This window comes from Drosophila melanogaster, chromosome 3R (genome assembly GCF_000001215.4).
Source record: "Drosophila melanogaster chromosome 3R".
NCBI lineage: Eukaryota > Metazoa > Arthropoda > Insecta > Diptera > Drosophilidae > Drosophila > Drosophila melanogaster.
In genome coordinates, this window is record NT_033777.3 from 13,739,738 (window position 1) to 13,762,429 (window position 22,692).

Here is a 22,692-nt window from a genome sequence, read left to right on the forward strand (position 1 = left end):
TTTTGCCCCGCTCTCATTCCCAGTGTTTGCCACAGGACTCGTTCTGTGCGTGCCACGTATTTAAATTAGTATGCAACATGAATGACAGCCGCCATTTTCATCGCATCGCTCATGTTTCCCTGATAAACTCTTTGCTAGAGTGTTGGTGTGTGTCCTTGCCTTGATTTGAATTTTTAACTTGTGCAAGGCGCAAATGAAAGCGAGCATTAGCGAAATGCCATCATGATGCCTTGATGAAATTTTCGCTCAATGACTTATTCAGCTTCCCACGCTCACTTAGCGTCCTAACACCGAACTTTGGCTTCCTTTCGGCGCCAGGATATAGGCATCCCATTGATAATCACCTTGGAGACAGTGAACGAGCAAAAGAGCGACTTGTCTGGCCTTTTTGCCGCCGCCTGGGCTGCATTGACACCTTAGCTGCTCCTCGAGAAGGACGTGTCCTGGCTCCTGATTGTGGGTTACAGTGAGATAAAATGGAACTGCACCCACCAGGAGGACAACAACCATGATGACGATGGCTGCGATGATGATGATGATGATGCATGCACGTCTGTTGCTCTTCTCTCGTTCGGCGTCTATGCCAATCAAGTCAGCCAGCCAGCCAGCCAGGAGGCTTAAGGACAACAACCCACTACGAGAATGGCAAAAGTGAAAGCAACAAAATCTCCATCATCAAGTGTCATTCTGGGCAGAAGTTGACGCATACATAAACACACTGAGCCAAACTAGATTGTTAAATGAATTTTAGTTCCAAATCAGAGATTTATTTTAGATAATTTACCAAGTAATTTTCCTAAATATACAAGTCTTGAGTTTCGTTAAAATATTTGGACTTTTTCCGTTGCACTTTAAATGCCTTCATAAATTATTAGATCAATGCAGCTAACATTAAGTTACATTTATTATTTCTTAGTGCATGCTTTCTTATTGGACTTTGAATGTGTAATTAAGTTAATTGCATCTAATTTTTTTTCGGTACACACACGCCTTATTGAGGCATTTGGTCGTGTGCATCTCTATCCATCTGAATGTATCCCACCCGTTCGCTTTCCCGTACAACTATAGCCATGAATATTTATGCCTTGTTGCAAGGACCTTCTCCCCGGAATGTTTTGGATGTTGCTGTCGGCTTTTGGAGAGGTGGTGGTGGTGTTCTAACCCAGCCGTTGTTCTTCTTCAAGAGCACACACAGTGTCTGGCAAATCAAGTGGGCAAGTTTGAATTGGGGCGGCTGCTGTTGCTCCTGCTGGGCTTAAATGTTGTTTAAACAAAACTTTGATTTCATCATACTTGGGAAAACTATTTAGAACCAACATGCCACAGGCTTCGCATGCCGCTTCTTTCGAACTCTGAACCAAAATCCAATTTCCGATATCAGGTAACTCCGAACTCTGGTCTGGCCCTGAAACCAGAGTCCCCTGACTCTGGCAGCTTCAATTAATAACTCAAAACCATAGATCGAACCGTTTTTGATTTATGCTAGCCAAAGGCTACAGAATCGTTGCGAATTCAGCGTAATTGTATCGCCAGCAAAACAGATTGCCGTCGAATGCTATTAAGCATTATCCGCTACTCATACACACTCAATTTAATGATTGATTTGAGTTTAATTGCTTTCAATTGTTTTGCGGAATGCAAATTTTACAAACGGTTGACTGACCAGCAAGATCAATAAGCAATAAGCAAACGTTTTCCATTTTCACTTCCCCGCAAAATTACGTGTGAAATGAGGAGATGGGTTAAAGTACTGGCTATTCCAGCCTTCAGGCAAATATTATGCAACACTTTTGGCCCAAATTCACATGGCCCAAACAAAATACTTAAGTATGTACATATCCTCCTGCCCTTTGACAACTCATCAAAAACGACTGGCAAGGTCATGATGTGCCAAATACCCAGAGGGCTGTCGAGAAAATGGCAAAAAATAAAACCCAAAAGTACTGAAGAACATTTCTGCAGAGAGGAAAATCATTATTTAAAGACTTAAGTATCCTTTTTTTATCAGCTAAAGTATTTATAGAAGGAAAGATATATGAGCATTATAATCAGATTTTTTAGGAAAATGCAGGATTCATACAACTTTCTTTATTGTACACATGCGCTGAAAGTTACACAAAATAGTTGTGCTAGATTTCCGGGAATTATATACATAGTTTCTTTCCGTGTCTTTCGATCTATGTGTATCTCAATGTGTGGGCCACTTTTCCCAATGCTCCCAAGTTTGTCACACTTTCAGCCGTCTTCTTGTGTATCTCAACATTTCGCTTTTTCTTGTTTATTGATTTTTCCTACCCGACCCACCCAAGTTTGCTGTACTTTTCACACATTATTTACGTTTCCACTTCGTTTTCTGGAGCTTTAACTACTTCGCAATCTTGGCTCGATGAGTATTTATAATTGCACTTAGCGTATAACAAGAGTCTATATAGAATAGTGAGGTTGAAAAATAGTGGGGCAAGGGGGCAGATACCGATATTAATTAAGTTGTCCAGTTCGTGGGCGGCTTTTTCCGACTCTGGCCAATTCAAACTGAAGTGGCTGATGGAAGTTGGTTGCCATCTTCTGTGTCTCTCTCTCTCGGTTTTCCTTTTGGCCTGAGTGGCACTTGTCATTGGCGGTAATGACGTCATTGTGGACAGTTGGTGGCCGGATTGCGGGGAGCTCAACTTCACAGCAGGTGTGTCTCCTACCTTTGAGGTGCGTGGGTGTGTGTGTGTGTGTGTGCTTGCGGTTGACAGACTGTTGCATATGTCACAGCAATTAAATTCCAGCTAAAAATAAACAGGGCAAGCCTAAACAGAGTATCCCTCAAGAGTAGGCAAAGCCCTATCTAACCCATATCAAAAAATATTTTTTGACAGGCGTGGCATGCCCTGATATCATAATTACACGCGTATGTGGAAAAAAAACCTATCAATGATAATTGAATTCCACGGCGCATACCACAGGTCGTATGCGCGATTTTATTTGGATTTACTGATGGAAATGGGAAAACTCACATGCCAATCAAAATGCCAAACAAGCGAATTGAGCTCGATTATTGGACATACATAGTTTATCCGCAATCATCATTTTCATATTTCGGCCAGCTTTCAAATATTTGAACACATGCATATCCGAGCAAATATAATGAGCGAAACAAAAGCGAAATTTTCGGGGAGTAGTGTGATTGGATGGAACTCCAGTGCGACTATGTAAACACAGATGTGCAGATGACCTCTAATCGGTCCTATTGTAATTTGTTATATAAATAAGCATAATATGTTGTGTATCATTACCATTAGCCTCGTCATGTTTTTGGGCCTGGCCCAACGCCAAATTTATATCATCCTTCAGCATAATATTCACTATGTATATATGTATAGTAGTATCGCAGTATGTGGGCCATTTATATGCACATATTTTTTTGGCACATTCCTTGTTCACCCTCCCCCCACCCCTTGTGTGCATAAAATATTTCTGTGGTAATTTTTCATGCTCACATTAGCGACGTCTGTCAAGCGAGGAAAAGCGGGTGGAAAAATGGAAAATGCAACATCAAGAAGCTGCAAGGCGGTCGTTTCAGTCCCTTTTCGTTTCCAGCCAGCCAGCTAGCCAGCCAGCCAGCCCGCATAAATAAATAAAATCCGGCTCGAAGGACCAGTGGATGGGCGGCGAGAGTCCTGCCGTTTAATCCGTATTGATTTTGTATTGTTGTTCCGCCGCCAATATTTTATTGTGAGTTCTGCTTTGGGCCACGTCTTTCTTCCAGTTTTTCAAGCATTGCGCTTTTTGCCAAACGCCGGGCGGTAATTGAAAGCCATACAAATTGCGGCCCGGCTGGCTGGCAATTATAAAATTGCTTGGCCAATGTTGATTGTGGCATGAAATAGCCACTGATGGTTCTAACTCTCACATACTGGGCGTAGAAAAAGTCTGGTCGTGAATGGCTGTTAACCTCATATCAATTGCTTATTTATTGCGTAACATTTTCAACAGGATTTTGCTCTCAATACAAGAGTCAAGTTTCAGACATGGAGAGAAAAACGGAGCCATTTCAGCTGCTCAAATACTTAAGTGTCTTTACTTTTTTACATACTGTGTGAAAAAGTATTTTGGAAAATGTTCTAGGGCAATCTTTTGAAATATCGTTAAAAAACATGTATTAAAATCTTTCGAAAAGAATTTTTAACTTCGATATTTGTGTTGTAAGACTCGTTTTTCTGTGTGCTACATTTTTAATGGTTAAGGATTCACTTAATTCCCAGGCAGACAGGATAAAACAGAAGAGAATCCTCGCCATTTTGGCCCTTCCGCTGGTGGAATGTGCCGGAGCTTCAATAAGGGCAATCCATATTTCATTTGCTTAAATGCATTCGAGACTGGTCTCATTGCAGATGCATCTATCCGTGCATTCTGCATTCTGCAATCTGCACCCTCACAGTTTTCAACGTTAAATTGCATTAAAATTGTCATTCGATATAGCAATTATCGAGTGTGTTTGGCTTCACAAATGTTTGCCCGGGTGTGTTGTATCTGGATTTCTCCATTCCATTTGCCACCACTCACATTAAAACCGAATTCATGTTCAATACTCGACCAGGGCATTATTGTTTCCTTGGAGATGATTTATTTTTTTGTGTTCTGCTTGGGGGACGCTCCACTTGCTAAAGAAATTTATGATGTTTTGTATACGCATTAAATATGCTTAGTACAAAACAATTCGAAGCAGGCATGAAACAAAATTAAATTAAATTCGATTTAGCTGCAATCAAAAACATAACCAAAATAAAATTTAAGCTACCTGCCTTTCCTTATGGCTTTAATTTAATTTTTGCCTGTCTGAATTTTTTTTGCACTTGGCAATTGCCGCCGGGGTAGACAAATAAATCTGCGGTTCCCCTCCAATAAAAATAGACACATTCGCAGTTTCAATTGCAACTAGACGGCGACTGCAATTCCCAGTTTTTTGTTGGTTTTCTTTTGGTGGCACCCCAAAAAGTCGGAGGCACACACGCGAAAGGCAACGCGAAAAAAAGAGGCCGCCACATTTCAATCGAAAAGTTTTAATTGAGTTTTTGCAGCCAATCGAATAATCAAATCAAAACTCATTACAATAAAAACAGCAATGCGGGCGCGAGAAAGAAATTAGTGCAATTCAATTAAGGCAATAAGGCCAATTAAGTTATTAAACGAATTAACAAAATCTACACGACACAAACAGAAAGGCGAAAAAGTGCAAAAATGTTTGGCTGCATTTATCAGCTGTGGGACTGGTGAGTAGTGTAAATCTCGTTGATCTGTCTATGAAAGTTATCTGCAACCCTTTCCACCCCATGCACCACCCCATTGCCCACCCCATTTCCCCTTCCGATTTCCCATTTCCCATTGAGAAAATGAGGCCGGCAAGGTCAGCCGTGTGTTTGTGGCCGGAGCGGCGACTGCAGTTAATCAATTACGGTCAATTACGCGCTGAGCCAGTTGCATTTTCCACGGCCTCCGTGTCTTCCGCAGCTCGCGAATCTCGCAAAGACCCTCGACTAAAGCTTAACCCCTTGTAAAGACTGTTAAGTATTTCAACAATTTAGCGATTCACCACTGCAAAACTTGAACGGAAAAAAAAACGATGATAAATTTACCCTTTTTTTGCTCAAATTATTAAAAAGAATTAAGGAATTAGGATTTAAAAGCAGAGTGTAATCAAAATGCCCTTAATAAATACTTTAATAGTCAGATTAAGCCCTAAATACATGTTCACTTAATAATATAATAATGAATAATGATTTTGGTTTTTATTGAAGAATGAAAAAATAGCCTTTCTAGCAATTTAAACCCGCTGACCACATTTGATTGAATCACTTTTCCGCCTGCGTTGCGAACTTTACTGATCGGATTTCTGCTTTTCCATTCCGCATTTGCAGGTTGGAGGCGCCGCCCCTCTTCACCGCCGGCACCATGGACGCCAAGAAGCTGCAGCAGCTGCAGGAGGCAGCGATCCTGGCGCAGCAGCAGAAGAAGTTGCCGCTGGCCTACCAGACGAATCTCGTGGACTACCGAACGGCGGCGTACAGTCAGGCATTGTACCAACAATCGCCCACGGCCACCAGTTCCAGCGGCGGTGGACCCCTGTCGCCTATTGACATGCAGCCGCAGTCCAAGCATTACAATCTAATGAAGCACGGCGGTGGAACATCGAGCAGTTCACACAGCTCCCCCTACCATCAGTCGTACTCCAGCAGCGGAGGCACTGCGGCCGGGGAGCAGCTATATCAATCGCCCACGGAGCGAACGTATCTGGCGGCAGCTGGAAGATTGCATGCCAACAATGCCATGGCAGGTCATCATCCAATTTCGGCACTGCAGTCGCAGTATCAGCAGCTGCAGGCGGCCAAGATGCAGGCACAGATGGCCACACAAAGCGAGGCCGCCCAGCAGCAGCAGCGGACATTTGCCTTGCGACAGGCCATGAACCCGCCCACAAATCACTACCACATGAGTCAGTCGTCCAGCATGGTCTCCACCATGACCGCTCTCAATCAGCAGCAACAACAGCAGCAGCAACAGCAGCAGCAACAACAACAGCAACAGCGGGCTCCACCCTCTTCGCTTAATTTGCAAAATCAATATCAACCTGCCCAGGGTCCTCTCAAATTGCAACAGCAACAGCAGCAGCAGCAACAGCAGTCGCAGCAGCCTGCAATGCCCAAACACTACCAGGAGCAATTGTACGCCCAGCAGCAGCAGCTGCAACAGCAGTTGCACCAGCAACAGCAACAGCAACAGCAATTGCAGCAACAACAACAGCAGCATCGACACAAAAACGACTTGCAAACCCCGGGCAGCGAGCATGGTACCGTTTATATTCAGCAAAATCATCCCAACCATGTGGTGAACCAAGCTTGCCAGACCCAAATATCAGCGGTCAAGCCCAAGGCCACGCCCAGTTCGGAGGAGTCATCATCGAACTCGACCAAAAGTCCCAGCCATGCTCCGTTGGATCGCAAGAAGAGTGCCGGTTCCATACAGGCTCTAAAGTCACCCATTACCAAGAGGCCACCATCCACGCCGGTTACCCTATCGGGTTGGCTGCACAAACAGGGCTCCGATGGCCTGAAAGTGTGGCGTAAACGTTGGTTCGTTCTGGCCGAGTACTGCCTGTACTACTACAAGGGACCCGAGGAGGAGAAGCTTTTGGGATCAGTGCTGCTGCCCTCATATCGCGTATCCGCCTGTTTGCCCGAGGACAAGATCTATCGCAAGTTTGCCTTTAAGTGCGAGCATCAGAATATGCGTACCTATTGGCTGGCGGCCGATAATTCGGAGGCTATGATGCAGTGGGTAAGGGCACTGGCAGCGGCCAGCTTAATGCAGGCACCCAGCAGTGGGGAATCGGAGCCAAGTGTAAATTCCTCGCTGAATCACAGTGGCGAGAACTCCGATTCCGGCATTCACACATTGCAATCGCACCCTGGCAAAGGGCAGCCAACACCATCGTCGGAAAATACGGGCAGCAGTGGAGGAGGCAGTGGGAGTGGACAACCCCTCTATGCAAATGCACCACCCAAGCCGAGACGCATTAACGATGGTGGCTACTCGTCACCATCACCCGAGCACAACGAACAGCAGCAGCAACATCCTAGTCGCCGCCTTATGTCGCCCACGCAGCAATTGTACCAGCAGCAGCAACACCAACGATCTCAGCAGCAACAGCAGCAGCAACCGCAGCAACATCACGCCATCTATGACACTCGAACTGGACATGTGTCCACCGCCTTGCAGTTGCAACAGGCGCAGCAGCAGTACTCCCTGGACCATCTGGAGGCGCAGTTCCAGCAACAGCAACTGGACATGGAGGAGCAGATTGCGCGGTTGCAGCAACAACGCGCCGCCGAGGAGATCTACGGCGAGCGGGAGATGTACATGGCCAAGTTGATGCAGCAGCGACAGGGCCCGAATGGAACATATCCCACCCAGCAGCAGTTGCTACAGGCGGAGCGCAGGACACCCGATGCCTATGGGCGCTCCAAGCAGCAGCGGCTCTTTGCCGCCGCAGCAGCTGCAGCAGACTACGAGGATATCTACAACATGTCGCAACTGGCAGGTGGCGGCGGAGTGCCCATGTCCGCCCAGGAGGCACTTCTCCAGGAGGCGGCCAGCTACCGCAGACCGCTGAGTCCGCCCAGCTACGATGGCAGCAAGCATGTGCCCGCGATGCCGCAACGGTACACGCCCAATCATTTGGAGGTGAGTCTGAAAATTAACACAGTTAATTTAGCTCAATTTTAGTTTTTTACTTAATATCTTAAAATACTTTTAAATCCATTTAAAGTCCTCATATTGCTTTGAAACTATTATTAGAAAAATAAGTGGGTTTGAGAGCACAACCAGTGAGTGCAATTCTCAAAGGCAGTCAAAAAGGCAAACCACAGCCCCAAGGCAGCCATGAGTTGCGATTCCGATTGCGATTGCGATTGTTGATGACCTGCCACTTGGCATTGCATCCTCCAGCTTTATGGGTGCTTCGCATAGTGGGAAGCTGGGAGCTGTGAGCTTCGAGCTCGGGGGCGTGGCACCGGCAAAGGTCAGCCCACCAAATCATCAGCGATGCCACTTGATGTTGTCTGATTGCCGCAAATCGGGGGAACTGCCAGTGCTTACAAAAAAAAAAAAAACCGGCGAAGGAGGAGGAAAACTGAAAAGGGGCATAGATGATGATGGTGTTTCATTTCCGACTCTCGTTCCCTGACCTAGTTGCAAAGTTTCGCTGGCTGAGGAGTCTTGCACCTTAGCACGTATCAGCTTTTCACTTTTATTTGCCCTTGCAGTTTCTGGTGCTCCAATCAGAGGTGGCCGGCTCCTGTAAAGATAACTCCTTCATCCTCACGCTCCGACGACTCCAGAAAGCCACACTCACAAAAGCAGCTGCTGTTTGTGCTGCTGCTGAAAGTGCCCCCATTGATGAACGATGGATGGAATGATGGTGTAGAACACCAGCTCCTCCAGAGTCTTTCTCGGAAACTTTCGGTTTCGAGCAGCTGCTGTCTCAAGTCCGCAACTCACAATTTAATTGGACTTTAGTATGTCAGTGGGTTGCTAAATTGCAGACGTTTCGGTGAAGGAAGAGGTTACACCCACTCCTAAATGCATGGCCACCAGTGCACCGACAATTTCCTTCGAATGCAACTCTATATGCACTCGCCGCCCCTTTGGGTTAGGTGGGTGGGGCAGCTGTTTAGTGGGTCAGGTCAGGCACAGCAAGTTAGCCGGGAAATGAGTCGCGTGCATGATTTATGGCCCCGGGTTCCTGGCCAAGAGACCAGCTGCGCCGCCTTCCAAGTTCCAAACAAGTTACGGGCCACGCCAATATTCCACACTTAAAAACTTGAAAATGTTTCCGAAAATAAGTCTATGGCATGGACCATTAAAGACGGTCATTAAACTTAAACTTAAAGTCTAAGGAAAATAGTATGCAAAAATGTAAATTGCAATTGAAATCTGAAATTTTGTAAAATCTTTTCATAACTGACTGCCTCTAGTTTTGACGAGTGCAAAAGTAGTTAAGAATTCACAAGCCCATTTACCCCGTTGCAATTACATAACCCTTTTCTAACATCTACCCGTTCTCCCCTTTTTCGCCCATTTGTAGGCCAGTGCCGCCGATCAACTAATCAATACCATGGACTTGCGTGCCCGCACAGCGGCGGCCATAGTGCGTCCCCATTCGGCGGATTTCTTGGAGTACGAGGCTCGTGCCGAGGCAGCTGCTGCCGCTGCGGCCGCGGCGGTGGCCCAAAGCCAGCAGGAGAGCGGCAGGGCGCCGAGGCCCAAGTCCAGCTTGGACATCAATCGCACACCGGACAGCTTCTACTACTCGGAGGCCAGCTATGCGGACAAGATGCGGAAGAGTGCGTTGTATCTGCAGAGCGGCGGAGCTGGTGCCGCACAGCCGCAGCAGCCGGGTAGCTATCGCACCACGGGGGCAGATTTCAATTCTGGGGTAAACACCATTGGCTATGAGAATCCCTACGAGCGGGCCTACAAGCGGCAGGAACTTCTGGCCGAGGCGCAGGGTGGTGGGGCCAGCAGCATGCCGCGGATGAGCCGATCCGCCAGTCAGGGACGTTCGGTGGCCTCCCAGCTGCAGTCGCCGCAGCAAGAAGATCTGCCGCCACTGAATGTTCACCCGGGCTCCATTTTCCCGCCGTCGATGTCCACCCAGGAGATCATTAGCAAGAACGAGCAGTTCCTGAGATCCGCTAGCGCCCGTTTGCCCAAAAGATCGGGAGGAATGGATGATGACTATTCGGCTGGCAATTCCACGACCACATCGCCCACGGGTGGAGCAGGTGCCTCCAACTCGCCGCAGCATAATCTGGATGGCGAACGGAAGCGGGAGGAGTCCATGAAGCGTCTGCTAGAGTGGAAACAGCGCATGTTGCAGTCACCTTTGACACGCAAGGGTATTCAACAGGGCGGCAGCAACATGTCCGCCATGTCCAAGTTGGGCAGCAATCCAAACATCTTGCTGGCATCCACTGCGGTGGCCAGTGGAGCACGCTATGCACCCCAGGCGGGTAAAACCGTATTGGTGGGCAATGGAAATGGCACTGCTCAGGGGGCTGGAAATCCACCATCAGCATCGGGCATCCAGCGATCGCGATCCGAGAGCCAGGCCAACGTGGGACCTGGGGGAGTGGTGTACAACAACTACTCCTCGGATGATGAGGGTGAGTCCTAGTCCGCGATGACTTCCATTACGTATTCCCCATTCTGCTTGGCTTCAACTCTGTCCCTTTGTAATACGTCTATATCTGTAACTCTCTCTTCTACGAATCTTAAACTACGTTTATGCGCAAGCAAAGTAATGAATTACATATATAAAGGTTTACATTGCTAACATTCATGAAAATGTTTATTAAAGCCTAATGCTTCATTCTTGTCTGCAATGTGCAAAGTCTTAAATTAAATTCGTTGGAACTTTAAACAACTTTATTGAAATATACGTTTAATTATGCAATTTAAAGCCAATTATCCTACGGCCATATTTATTTTGCATTAAAAATAATGCAATTGAAAAATAACAATTCTGTAGTTTTGGTGAATTATATTTGTTTAGCAGACTGCATTTTTTTTTGCATTTAATGCGCGCGCATAAACGTAGTATGTATCTCTATTTGCATCAGTATCGTATCGTATCCATAGCTGTATCTTTTTATTTATCAGTATCTGTAGCTGTTGCTAACCGTGCTGCCCTGTTCTGCGTACCTCACTTTGTTTTGTTTTTTATTTTATATTTATATTTATACTTTTAATTTTACTTGGCGACTTGGCTTTTGCTTTCAGTTAGTTGCATGTTTTATAGTCTTGACAACTTGAGATGTCTGCTTTTTCCATTACTTTTGTAGTCATCCCAGGTTACTTTGTTGCATTTGCATCTGCGTTGCCCTTCCGCTTAAGGACTTTAGAAATCTATAAATAAAGGACCTCATCTGGCCTTGACAGGCCACATTTTGGTCCAAACTCTGACCATTAACTATTTATAAGCCTTAACCATTTCAATGCTAATTTATAATGTTCAGACGCCAGACTAAACAATTAAAAGCTTCATGTAGTTAATACACGGTGTGTATTACAATTTTTTGTTGCCTTGTTTTATGTTTTAATAAATATGGTTAATTTGAATGTACGCAACAGAAAGCAATTTATGTCGAATATCGAAACCTTCCTGCCGTGCGCACACAAATACAAATACATATACATAGGCATGTACACAGAACTCCGCACCCACACAAAAGCAAAATTCAGAAGCAAATTGAAAAGTATCGAGTAATTAATTTAACAATGCTGCCAAAAAGTAGGCAACACATGAACCGAAATTCTGGCCAGTTTAAAATGGTTGGCCGAAAACTTAAATCAAAAGTACACACAAATTCTTCCATTTGCCTTTATCCGATGGAAAACGGAGTGTGTAAAACGAAAATCCAATATTTCTGTAGTCCATAAATCTATCTCTCCCTTTTGTTTTTTGGAAATCTCTATCTATCATGGGTTTAGTAAACATTTTTGGCGTAGTTTCGTATCGGATTTGTTTCATTCATATATACATATACATATATTACATATTCGTTTTTCCATCATGACAACCGGGTGCTTGGTATTTCCACTACTAAATGCCGCTGTAAATTTTGCACTAAAACCCAAAAACAATAAATAAGCAAAAACCAAATAAAACTCAAACTCAATCTGGGCTCATAGCGCAATCGACCACCCATTTGATTGATTTTAATTACATACATATGTACCAACCAGCAAGATATACAAATGTGTTTTATATATTTCTTCTTTTCCATACAAACATTTATAAATAATTCGTTGTGTATACGTTGAATTTGGTAACTCTTTAACAAAATATCTCAATTTGTAAATGCTGTAAATGTAAAACAATGATCGACAATGATCGATCGAAACTCGATAATCGCCATCAAATAATTAACAATATCGAAACGAAACGAATCGAATCGCAGCTGGGACTGTGGATGATGATAACTTGTATAGTGCAACGGCAGGAAGGTCATCATCGTCAAAAACAACAACTAAAGCAACGACATCACAGGCAATAGTGGCAACAACAACAGCAGCGTTAGCAATCACAAATCTTGGTAGTAGCAAAAATCTAGAGACACCCAACCAAACAGAAACAGAGGCGACACCATCATCGTCATCAACAGCGTCATCAACCAAAGCGAAATTCCAACTAAAGCCCATTTTGAAAGTGCACGAGGCCAGCAAAACCCGCATTATTCAGGTGCAACCCAAACATCTGGAAGAGCGGCCAAAGCTCAGATTGCAATTGCCCAAGGCGATGGGAAATGAGGAGGAGCAGAAGCAAGAGGATGAGGAGCAGGAGAATGTTGAGGCTGAGCCCGTACCCATTCTGCCAAAGAAAACGGCGCCCAAGTCGCCTCAGAATGCCAATTATGTGCCTGTGTACAACAATAAGCTGGTTAGCAACTACGAGAACATGGAGTTTGGCAAGCCAATCCCCGAAAGTAAAATCCCTCACAGCAATGCAGCCATTACCGATCCCGAGGAGACGCCCATGCTAATGCAACTAAAGCTGTTCAAGGAACAGCAGGACCAGCAGAAGCAACAACAGGAAAACGAAGAGGAGGACCTGACACCAACAGCGGAAAGTAAACCCATTCCAGGCGAGGAGGATATGGGGGCTCCAAAGGTTATAAAAGACCAGAAATTAGAATCGAACGAGGAGGAGCAGGAGCTGGAGGATGAGGATGACAGCACGGCTTGCGAGGAGTACACAGATGATGATATAGATGAAGCTCTGGCTCAAGATGATGAGGATGAAGCTGTCGTCGAGGCAGTAGAATCCCAGGAACTGGCTGAGGAGCGGGAACTGCAGCAGATATATGTTAACGAGCCCATCACACCCACGGACCAACAATTCGACGAGAGTCACTATCTGCCCATGACGCCCAAGAAAGTGGAACTGGGTCAGCCGGGTGTCCTGACCTTAGTTTCCGCGACGTACGCCGAGGAGGAGGAGGAGAATCACTATGTAGAGATGACAAAGGGCATACAGGACGAGGATTGTAGAAGCAACTACGAGATAATGTGTTTGGCTAGCACCAGTTCGAGTGCCTTCAAGGTGACCACCAAAACGGAGCCTGTCTACATGGAACTGGCAGGGGTAAAGGCATCATCCGCAGTGCCAGCCACCGAAGAGGCCCACTGCTCTTCGGGCCGTTCCACTTTAAAGAAGTGCAAGAAATCGGGCACTGAAACCCTGAAGAAGAAGACCAAGAAGCGACAGGGCAAGGACATGCCCGATATACTTAAGCCGGCCAAAAGTGCCCTGGCCTTGGCCAGCGATAGTTCGGATGCGGATGACGAGAGCAGCCGACAGCAGTTAGAGGCTAAGAAACTGCGCTCCAGGTCACGTTTCAGTTTATCGGACACATTTAGGCCAGCTTCTTACTACTTGGGAGCCTCAACGCCTCTCAACAATTATGCAGAGAGCTCGGATAGTGAGATATTGCCACCACCACCCATTCCCGCTTCACCACCGCCCATGGAGGAGCTGAAAACGGAGGAGATCTTCTCCTCCGAGCACTATGATACTGTGAAAAGAAAGGATAGCAATGGCAAAGTGAATCTATCGTACGAGCAATTGCCCAAGATGCATGCCAGCAATACGTCCCTGAATCTGCCGAAAGCTGTGCCCAGTCCTACTCTGAAAAGTAGTCGTCTCTCCTTGCCTGACCATTTCACCAAGGTGCGGATGACACCGCAGAGATTATTGGTTCCAGCCACACCGCCGCAGCAGCATCACGCCAGGACATTATCCGACTCCAACTATAGTTGCCAGCTGACCGATACAAGTTCCCGAACATCCTCGGATTTGGATCTATATCGCAGGAGGGGTCAACAGCAGAGGTGTACCAGCAATAATTCTCTGCCCTTAAGCAGTGAAAACGAGTCCGTGGAATTCCGCCAGAGATCGGACTCCGAATTGGATCGCCAGCGTTCGAGGAGACCACTTTCCCAAGAATCCATCAGTGAGATTGAGTCGTTGAGCGAACAGTTTGAGGAAACCCTAAGTAGTCATGAATTGGACACGTACCTGAGCCATTTGCATCTGTCCACCGGTCAGGCCACGCCCACCAGTCACCTGCTGAATGATGCAAATGCGGCAGCCGGAGCCGATATCCTGACCAATCTCATCAAGCCACCGAAAACATTCCGGAATGCCGAGGACGAGGAGCAGCATTTCTATGGTAACATACACTTTCTCTCCTCCACGGACTCAATTCAGCAGTTGGGTGAAGCTGGAGCAACGGCATTACGGATTATCCACAGTCGCAATAACAGCAATATATCCACCCAGTCGGCTCCTTATTACTACTCCGAGCTGCCAGCACCGCCGCCCTTGAACAATCAGCGGGATATCCATGCACATGGGCTGAACATTGCCCACATACATAATCCCATCGATCGGCATCAGTTCAATGTGGACGCACTGGTGGACAAGGATCAGGCCATCGATAGCAAGAACATCTATTGTGGGCAGAAGGACAACAACGAGAAGCTGAGCAACAAGAATCTCAAGCTGAACAAATCTGTGGATCTGCCGGCAGAGATGGAGGGCAGTGGTAGCAGTGGTGGTGCACTAAACCCGGTGGTCCATTCATATCTCACAACTACTAAAAACACAAATCTCGCTCGTAAAACGATTGGTGGTAGCAATCCGTCGGATGATGGCAATCCTAACGAAGATGGTGCTGGTGAAAACACGGAGGAGGCTGGCAAGACCCCGTCGAATAATGTCCATACCAACCTTTCAGTTTTAGGTGGCGAGCTGCTCTGGGAGGAGGATGCTCTGTGGCGGGAGAGCTTGCGTCGGGTGTCCCAGCGGCATGCCAGATCCTTGGACGATCTGGACAGGATTACGGCTGCTCCACCAATTTCTAGTACGCCCAAGGCAAAACTGAGCCGCGAGGTGACCTATGTGAATGACAGCTTGAAGCCGCGCCAGCATCCGCACATAACCAACGAGCATGATGTCTATGTGCAACTGATGGACACTACGTCCTCCTCGCACGACCACGACCAAACGGATTCCGATGTCTACGAGGTCCTGCGGGAGGAGACCGCCTCGAATTTGTCACACAAATCAAACGAACTGGATCGCGAGACCATCCGTCAGTGGGATGCCATGTCGAGTGGCCTAATGAAGAGCAACCACAGCGGAGTTGAGGCTACAGGAGCTAGCTCTGCCCACCTGCCCCTAACCAGCAGTGTGCGCTCCATAGTTCAGCAGTTGAACAATAGTTCCATGGATGATGCCAATGGCAATCCCATGGCGACGGGCAAAAAGTCAAGAGCGAACAACAATAATTAGTGAGGCTAGCACCGCGGAAAATGCAACCTCCTCGTTTCCGTTCCGAAAAATATATGTGTGCAATCATTTCCGTAGTTTCAATTTTAGCTTTGCATTTTGCAATTTTGCAACTTTTGATTTTGCACTCTCCAAAATATTTTATGTCACTCTGTTTGCCCGTCATAATTTTCGATTAGGTAGTGCTCTATTTGTTTTGTTGACTGTCACTGTTGCTGTTGTTGTTGCTGTTATTGTCATTATTGTTGTGTTATGTTGTTTTGTTTAATTAATCAACTGGTAAGCAAACTTATACTTATTTATCCAACCCACTTATTTCATTAAGTCATTGAAGCGCTTGTAAATATATTCGCCACTCACTCACATTCTCACCCATGCACTCACATCTGTAAAGTTGAACAAATCCATAGATAGATAACTTATTTGGGAAGTTACAAATAGCCATACAAGAGCCAGCAGCTGCAGATACAGATAAAATATATGCTAAACATCCGTAGATATTTCCATAACCCACCCACCCAGGAAAAATTATACAAATATTAGTGCAACACAGAGCCAACACCAATTACAAATCCAAATTAAATATTCCGTACAACTGCTGGGCATTCGCTAACCGATTACTGATTGCTTTTCTAAATATTTCGCGCACGCATTGAAACTATTTTAAGCCCAATCCCCTCAATTCACTCGACCATTTGAAATTACCTCAGTTTCCTAATCAAATCTCTGTGACCTTATAGCCTCGATTTCCGTGCGCAATGTGAACAATCTGCCGGTGGGAAATCTGACGGTGAAGCCGGATCCCTCGGATGTCCATCAGGAGTCCGCTTTTGCACCCTACTATGGTGGAGCGGCGGAAACTAAGTACGCCAAGAATACGGTGCTCACGGATCGCGGTCTGTATGCCGCAAACGGATCTGGATTGGCCACATCCACGCCCCAAAATCATCAGCAGTTCCGGATGCGGCACACCGGAAGTAGGGCGGAAATCGATATGCTGGAACGCGAGACAAGCAGTCAGATCAGGGTGAGTTCATGTCGGGTTAAAACTTAAGCGCATTTCAGAATCTTTCCAAAATTTGACATACCTCACTCAATTCTGTGAGTAAGCAGTCTTAAACCTATTGTCCGTCCATACAATTAAAATGTTACGAGAGCATGAAAAATGAAACTCAATGAAATGCTTCTCACCGAATTTGCTACTTTGGGGGCAGGAACGAACGAAAGCTTAACATATGTTTACACAACCCACAGAACTTGGATGTCTCGGCCGGGGATTTGCTGAGTCGCACCCACGAGGAGCTGGTCCTTTTGCTGATTCAGTTGAGGAGACAGAGTAGCCAGACTGCCAGGGCCATCGAGCAGTGCTGCAGCGATATCCATGATGTGCAGGTGGATAAACAAGTGCATTTTATGTTTATCTTCGGGAGGTTTTGGCTAACTTCTGGTGCTGGTTCTGTGACTAAATCTATTTTAAGCCCATCTCACTGTTTAAAATATTATTTTAAGTAGCCCCACTAACAATGCATATATGTAATCCTTCACAGAATCGCCTGCGAAGTGCCGAGGGTTTGACCAGAGCCGAGAGTATCCAGCGTTTGGACTACTTGAAGCAGCACCTTTTGGACCTGGAGCGGCACTACGAGAAGAGCAAGCCGCTGGTCAATTTGGTGGACAACATGGTCAAGTTGGGCTCACTGTATCGCAACGATGCAAACGGCAGGGTCCAACCAGCCACACTGGATCGCCTGGAGTTCAATCAGCGGATGCAGGAGCAGCAAATGCTGCAAGAGGAGCAGCAGCAGTGGGAGCGTCTCAGTCCCAATCAGGCAGAGTTGCAGGTATGGATATTTATTTATTAAGCACACCTATAACAAAAGTAGAGTATAAATAAATAAATATATTTGAAATATTTAGGCCAAGGTGCGTGAGCTCTACCAACTGGATCAGCTGCTGCAGGAGGAGTCGGGCACTTTGCAGAGTTTGCAGCGGGACAAGGAAGATCTCGAGCGAGCCTTGGGAGGATTGAGGGCTCGCATCCACGACAGCAATGCCACGCCCATGGCCCTGGAGGCGGCCAAGAAGCAGCAGCACATCCTGGAGCGTGAGCTGTCGCGGGTTCATCAGCTTCTGGCCGAGAACTCTAAGGTATCCAAGGTGCCTAGTAGAAGTTTTTTGCATTTTGTGTCCACCACTGCGTGTTATTTGTCTGCTTGAGCTTCGCATGTCGCTTATGTAACTAACCAAAAACTAATTTTACCAGGATTAAATTATAAACAGGAGTTCATGAAAATACATATATATAGAGAATAGGTAGAGAGGGAAAATTTTAATTAAATTCCAAAGTTGAAAGAGTACATTTTTGCTAGCCAAACAATGTTGTTGCACTTAAAATCGATATCAAAATTATTTGCTTTTTAGTCCACCTACCTTTTGCTGAGCCTATGATAGAAATTTATAAAAAAATTATTATAATCAACAAGTTTTTCATTCCGAATTTTACATGTGCTTAGTTAGATAAATAAAAATGCATTACATTTGAAATAAAAATGTTTTGTCAATAAGGAATTGATGTGCAGAATAAATATATATATCAGAATACGTTTGTTACTATGGCTATCACAAGCTATCACAATTTAAATGAATTGAAATCGAGGTATAAAGTTTTTTATATAACAAGGATAGTCTTTTATTCAACTAGTGATTAGAAAAGCTCAAATGATAGGATTAATGCAAAAGACTTCTCGTGTTTGTGGCTCTGCTGCATGTGCCATTCTCGTAACCCGAGAGCCAACCAATTAATCCGTAATGCTACCTTGCAGAAACTGGAGCAGACAGTGGCGGGAAATGCTCGCCTGGAGCAGGAGTTACTCCTTCTCCGTCAGAAGGTACAAGCCGTTCGAGGATCCACCACCAATGGAATGAACGGTGATGGCTCTCACATCAATGGTGACCAAACTGCCGCCGTTTTGGCCTCGGAATTGGAGCGAGTGCAGTCCCTGGTGGGCGATATGCAAAGACAACGCCACGAACTCAGCTCCGCAGTTCGCCAGCTGACGGAGAACTCGACCAGGTTGTACCAGGAGATTGGTAACAAGGAGATGAACGGCGGTGGCTCCACCAATGGCAGTCTGAAGAAGCGAAGCAACTCAACTAGTTGGACGGAAACCGATTTGGATGCTAATATGCTGCGATGCGGATCCCGCCAGCAGTTGAATGATTCCACTTTGAACCTATCCACTCCCCTCTATGTGGACACCAATAGTTCGACCAAACTGAGTGACTACAATCGATACAATGGCAGTAGCGATGCCATCGAGATGAGTGGAGTGGACAGTGATGGTTTCCTGGACAGCAATCCATTCGCGCTGGGCTTGGAGAAGCAGGAGATTAAGACAGTGAGGATTGTCAAGCGAGAGTCTGAACGTCGGAATCGCGATCGCAGTGAAAGGGGTCTAAGCAACTCCATTCAGAATCTGGATCAGGTCCTGGAGGAGGAGCAATATGCCCAACAGCAGAGGGAACAGCAGCTGTACGCTCAAAACTTGGAAGAACCGATGACCAACGGGCACCACAGTCGATCCAAGTCATTGCCCCGAAACTACAGTGAGCCCCCGAAACAACGACACAGTCGTCATCTGAATGGTGGCAAGCAGAATGGTCACCACTATAATGGTGGCTACGATTACGATCGGAACAGCAACTACGAGCATCAGCCGCCACCACCACCGGCACCACAGAGCAATGGTCATCACCACAATCATCAGCAAAGGGAGCAGCGGGAGCACCTTAATCCACTGGCCAATGCCTATTTCGCCAAGCAGCTCCAGCAGCAGGCGAATCCCTCGAGGGACAGTGCCCGCGTGGCCTTGCGGACCAAGACCGATTCCCTGCAGAGCCTCAACAAAAGCCTTACGGACATCAGTCCGGAGCCAGTGTTCCAGAGCGTTGCTGCCCGCCAGATCATCAACGAAATGTCCGCCGGTTCGGCATCGGAGGACACCGAGAAGGTGGTGGAGAAGGTGCCACCGCACCACAAGCATCGCAGAGCGGTTCCAAGGGAGAAGAGGCGACACTACACTGCGCCAAACAATGTCAATCAGAAAGCCATGGAAAAGGTGCAGGCCGAAAACGATATGAATCGAAATGTAAGCGAATGATAAGGAAATTAATGTCGTCATTTTAACTAATAATTTTTCCGTTTTCAGAACACCAACTGGAGAGCTCGCGATGATTTGGATATGGAGGTGGCCCTGCGACCGCGAATGAATGCTCCTGATGTCGTTCGTTCTGCTTTGGGACAGGGCGAAAAGATATCCGAGAACACCATAGACAATTTGCTGCTGGCACCGAACAAAATAGTCATACCCGAGCGTTACATACCTGAAACAGTGAGAAATTAATAATCGTTTTTTTTTATTCAATTTATTAATCTATTTAAATTTAAATAGACGCCCGAGCTGTCGCCGGAGGAAAAGAAGCGTCGTCAGGAGAAGGTCGAGTCCATCAAGAAAATGCTGGCTGAGGCGCCCATTAGCAGCAATGTAAGCCTCCCAGACTCAGTCCATATATCCATATATATTCATTTAAAATAATTCAATTCCTTCAGGAAAACGAAAGCCTGCCCCCGAGCAAAATCAACGCCGAGAAGAAGCAGCGCGAGCACCTGCTGCAACTCAACCAAATCCTGGCCCAACAGGTGATGCAAGTCAGCAAGATCGTGGCCGGTAAGTAGAGTCAACCTGGAATACATTAGGTCTCCTACCAGATGATAATCCTTGTGTTAAGTTCCAATCGATACCCGAAAATAAAGAACCAATGCAATGCCGTGCAAGTTGAGTTTATGTTCCATGTTTATGTTCTTACTAATATGCTCTCTCGAAATCGAACATATAGACCCTTGTGTTATTTATCTATACGTATATATATACCTAAGCGTTTATTCAGTGTAATCTAACCATGCCAGAAAACCCATCCATTTCAAACTGTCAACTCTATGCTCTTCTAATCTCTATATATGTATCTTCTTTCAACTCTTTCTGATTTCTAGATGATTAATGATAAAACATATCATATGCATACCATCTAATCTAAAGCGTTAAGCCCCCGTTCGCATAAGAACTCAATGATCATGCCCCCCCACCTCATTGCGTGCGTAATCACCGGCGTCGTCCAAAGTTCATAACCCCTTCTCACAATGACACACCTCCAAACACACAATCTAGACACTCTCAACAGTCAATCATACATCTCAAAACCTGTGGCCCACATTGCCCTCTCATGCATTCGCATCTGCACCCGACCAGATTATGTATAATTAATTATAAATTAAGTAACCATCGATGAGAGTTCTATGAACTTCCGCAAGATTGCATATTTCACATATTGCGCATACGCAATGTTAGCAGACCCAGAAAGCATATCAAGCTGAGAATTCTCAGGAGTTTCTAATTTGTTTTAAATAAATATTTCAATAATCATATTGTGAATAATTCGTATTAGACCATATTTATTTAAGAGATGATTTTGTATGTTATTGAGGTTGAAAGGCCCTAGGAAGGTATATATTTATTATAAAACTAACACTCAATTTACGTTAATCTTATAATTGTATAATTTTTGCATTCGTTTAATTCTACATGTTTATTTGTTTGTTTTGCATATTTTTCTAGGAAATCCCACTAGTCACAACTAATTTGCAAGTAGCTTGTCGAGTTGTTTCTGTTCACCTTTTGTGTTTTACATACCTATGCATTGCATTTAACTTTTGTTCACGTTGTGTGTTTTTTTTTGCCAATCTGAGAGGGTTCGCATAACGATACGCGGTAAATGAGTTTGCTGTTCGAAACATACCAAACATATATATGCATAACTAGTACGATACACCTAACTATACAGTAACTACAGCAAACAAGAACACACGCGAAGTTGAGATTTACAGCATGCTAAACTCACATAAAAAACTCACCCAAATCAAACGCAACAGCTCACAACAAGAATACTAAAAAAAAAAACAGAAAAAAAGAGAAAAAACGACAACAAGAATAAACTGCAACGCAATAGCAACAAGAACAAGTACAACAACAACAACAAGCACAAGAACAACAAGAACAACAACAGATATACGATTACGTAAGTCCAGGTTTGTACACATCTTGTTTATACCATAACCATAAATAAACTGTAATCGATTAGCTTCCAGGCATTATGTAATCACGACCAAAACTCTGCTTAGCCTAGATATCAAATATATTGGCCGAAATAATTAACCTGCACGCCATAAATATAATTGTATACTATATAAGCTGTAAATGATAACGCACTCTTACACTAATCCACTAAACCACAAACATGCAAACTTACCAAACACCAAAAAATTCACAAAAAATAGTAAATCACCAAACTGAGCACAGATTTTAATTATTTCAACAAAGAGCAACTATATTGGAAATTAAAGAATACCCAGTTATTCAATAATAGAAATAATATCAAATCCAAATTTCAATAATTAATAAGAGAAAAAAGTCATATAAAGCCAGGACAGTAATATCGGAGGATTAAACTTTTATTAAATTACCAAAAAGAATGCTGAACTATATTAAATAAATTTTAAGTAATAATTGTCGCAAAAATTGGAATTTAACAAGTACGCAGTGATTTTAAAGGTTTTAAAAATTGTGTCTTGAATTGTTTGCAAAAGTTTTAAAATTAATTCGAAATGCAAATGGCTGAGTTTCCAAACTAAATTTCTGCACTGCCTAACATGCGTATAAAAGTTGCCAATAAGAGTCAAG

At 45.0% G+C, this 22,692-nt stretch overlaps 1 protein-coding gene across 10 annotated transcripts in view; it reads left to right on the plus strand.

Annotated features, from left to right (window-relative positions):
* Positions 1 to 22,692, plus strand: part of kmr (kramer) — a 49,461-nt gene that overhangs the window by 24,531 nt on the left and 2,238 nt on the right. For 2 of the 10 annotated variants that reach the window (NM_001104307.3, NM_001144575.2), the window contains 11 exons: positions 5,904 to 8,226; positions 9,629 to 10,709; positions 16,639 to 16,925; positions 17,153 to 17,290; positions 17,446 to 17,739; positions 17,816 to 18,046; positions 18,721 to 20,046; positions 20,107 to 20,289; positions 20,350 to 20,442; positions 20,508 to 20,625; positions 21,571 to 21,901. In NM_001104307.3, the coding sequence (NP_001097777.1) occupies positions 5,938 to 8,226; positions 9,629 to 10,709; positions 16,639 to 16,925; positions 17,153 to 17,290; positions 17,446 to 17,739; positions 17,816 to 18,046; positions 18,721 to 20,046; positions 20,107 to 20,289; positions 20,350 to 20,442; positions 20,508 to 20,625; positions 21,571 to 21,593 (6,063 nt within the window). In that variant the 5' untranslated portion in view covers positions 5,904 to 5,937 and the 3' untranslated portion in view covers positions 21,594 to 21,901. Of the gene's footprint in view, positions 1 to 5,046; positions 5,259 to 5,903; positions 8,227 to 9,628; positions 10,710 to 12,506; positions 16,178 to 16,638; positions 16,926 to 17,152; positions 17,291 to 17,445; positions 17,740 to 17,815; positions 18,047 to 18,720; positions 20,047 to 20,106; positions 20,290 to 20,349; positions 20,443 to 20,507; positions 20,626 to 20,948; positions 21,348 to 21,570; positions 22,568 to 22,692 lie in introns of those variants that run through there. The other 8 variants (NM_142053.2, NM_001275619.2, NM_001275623.1 and 5 more) reach the window with 8 other exon arrangements.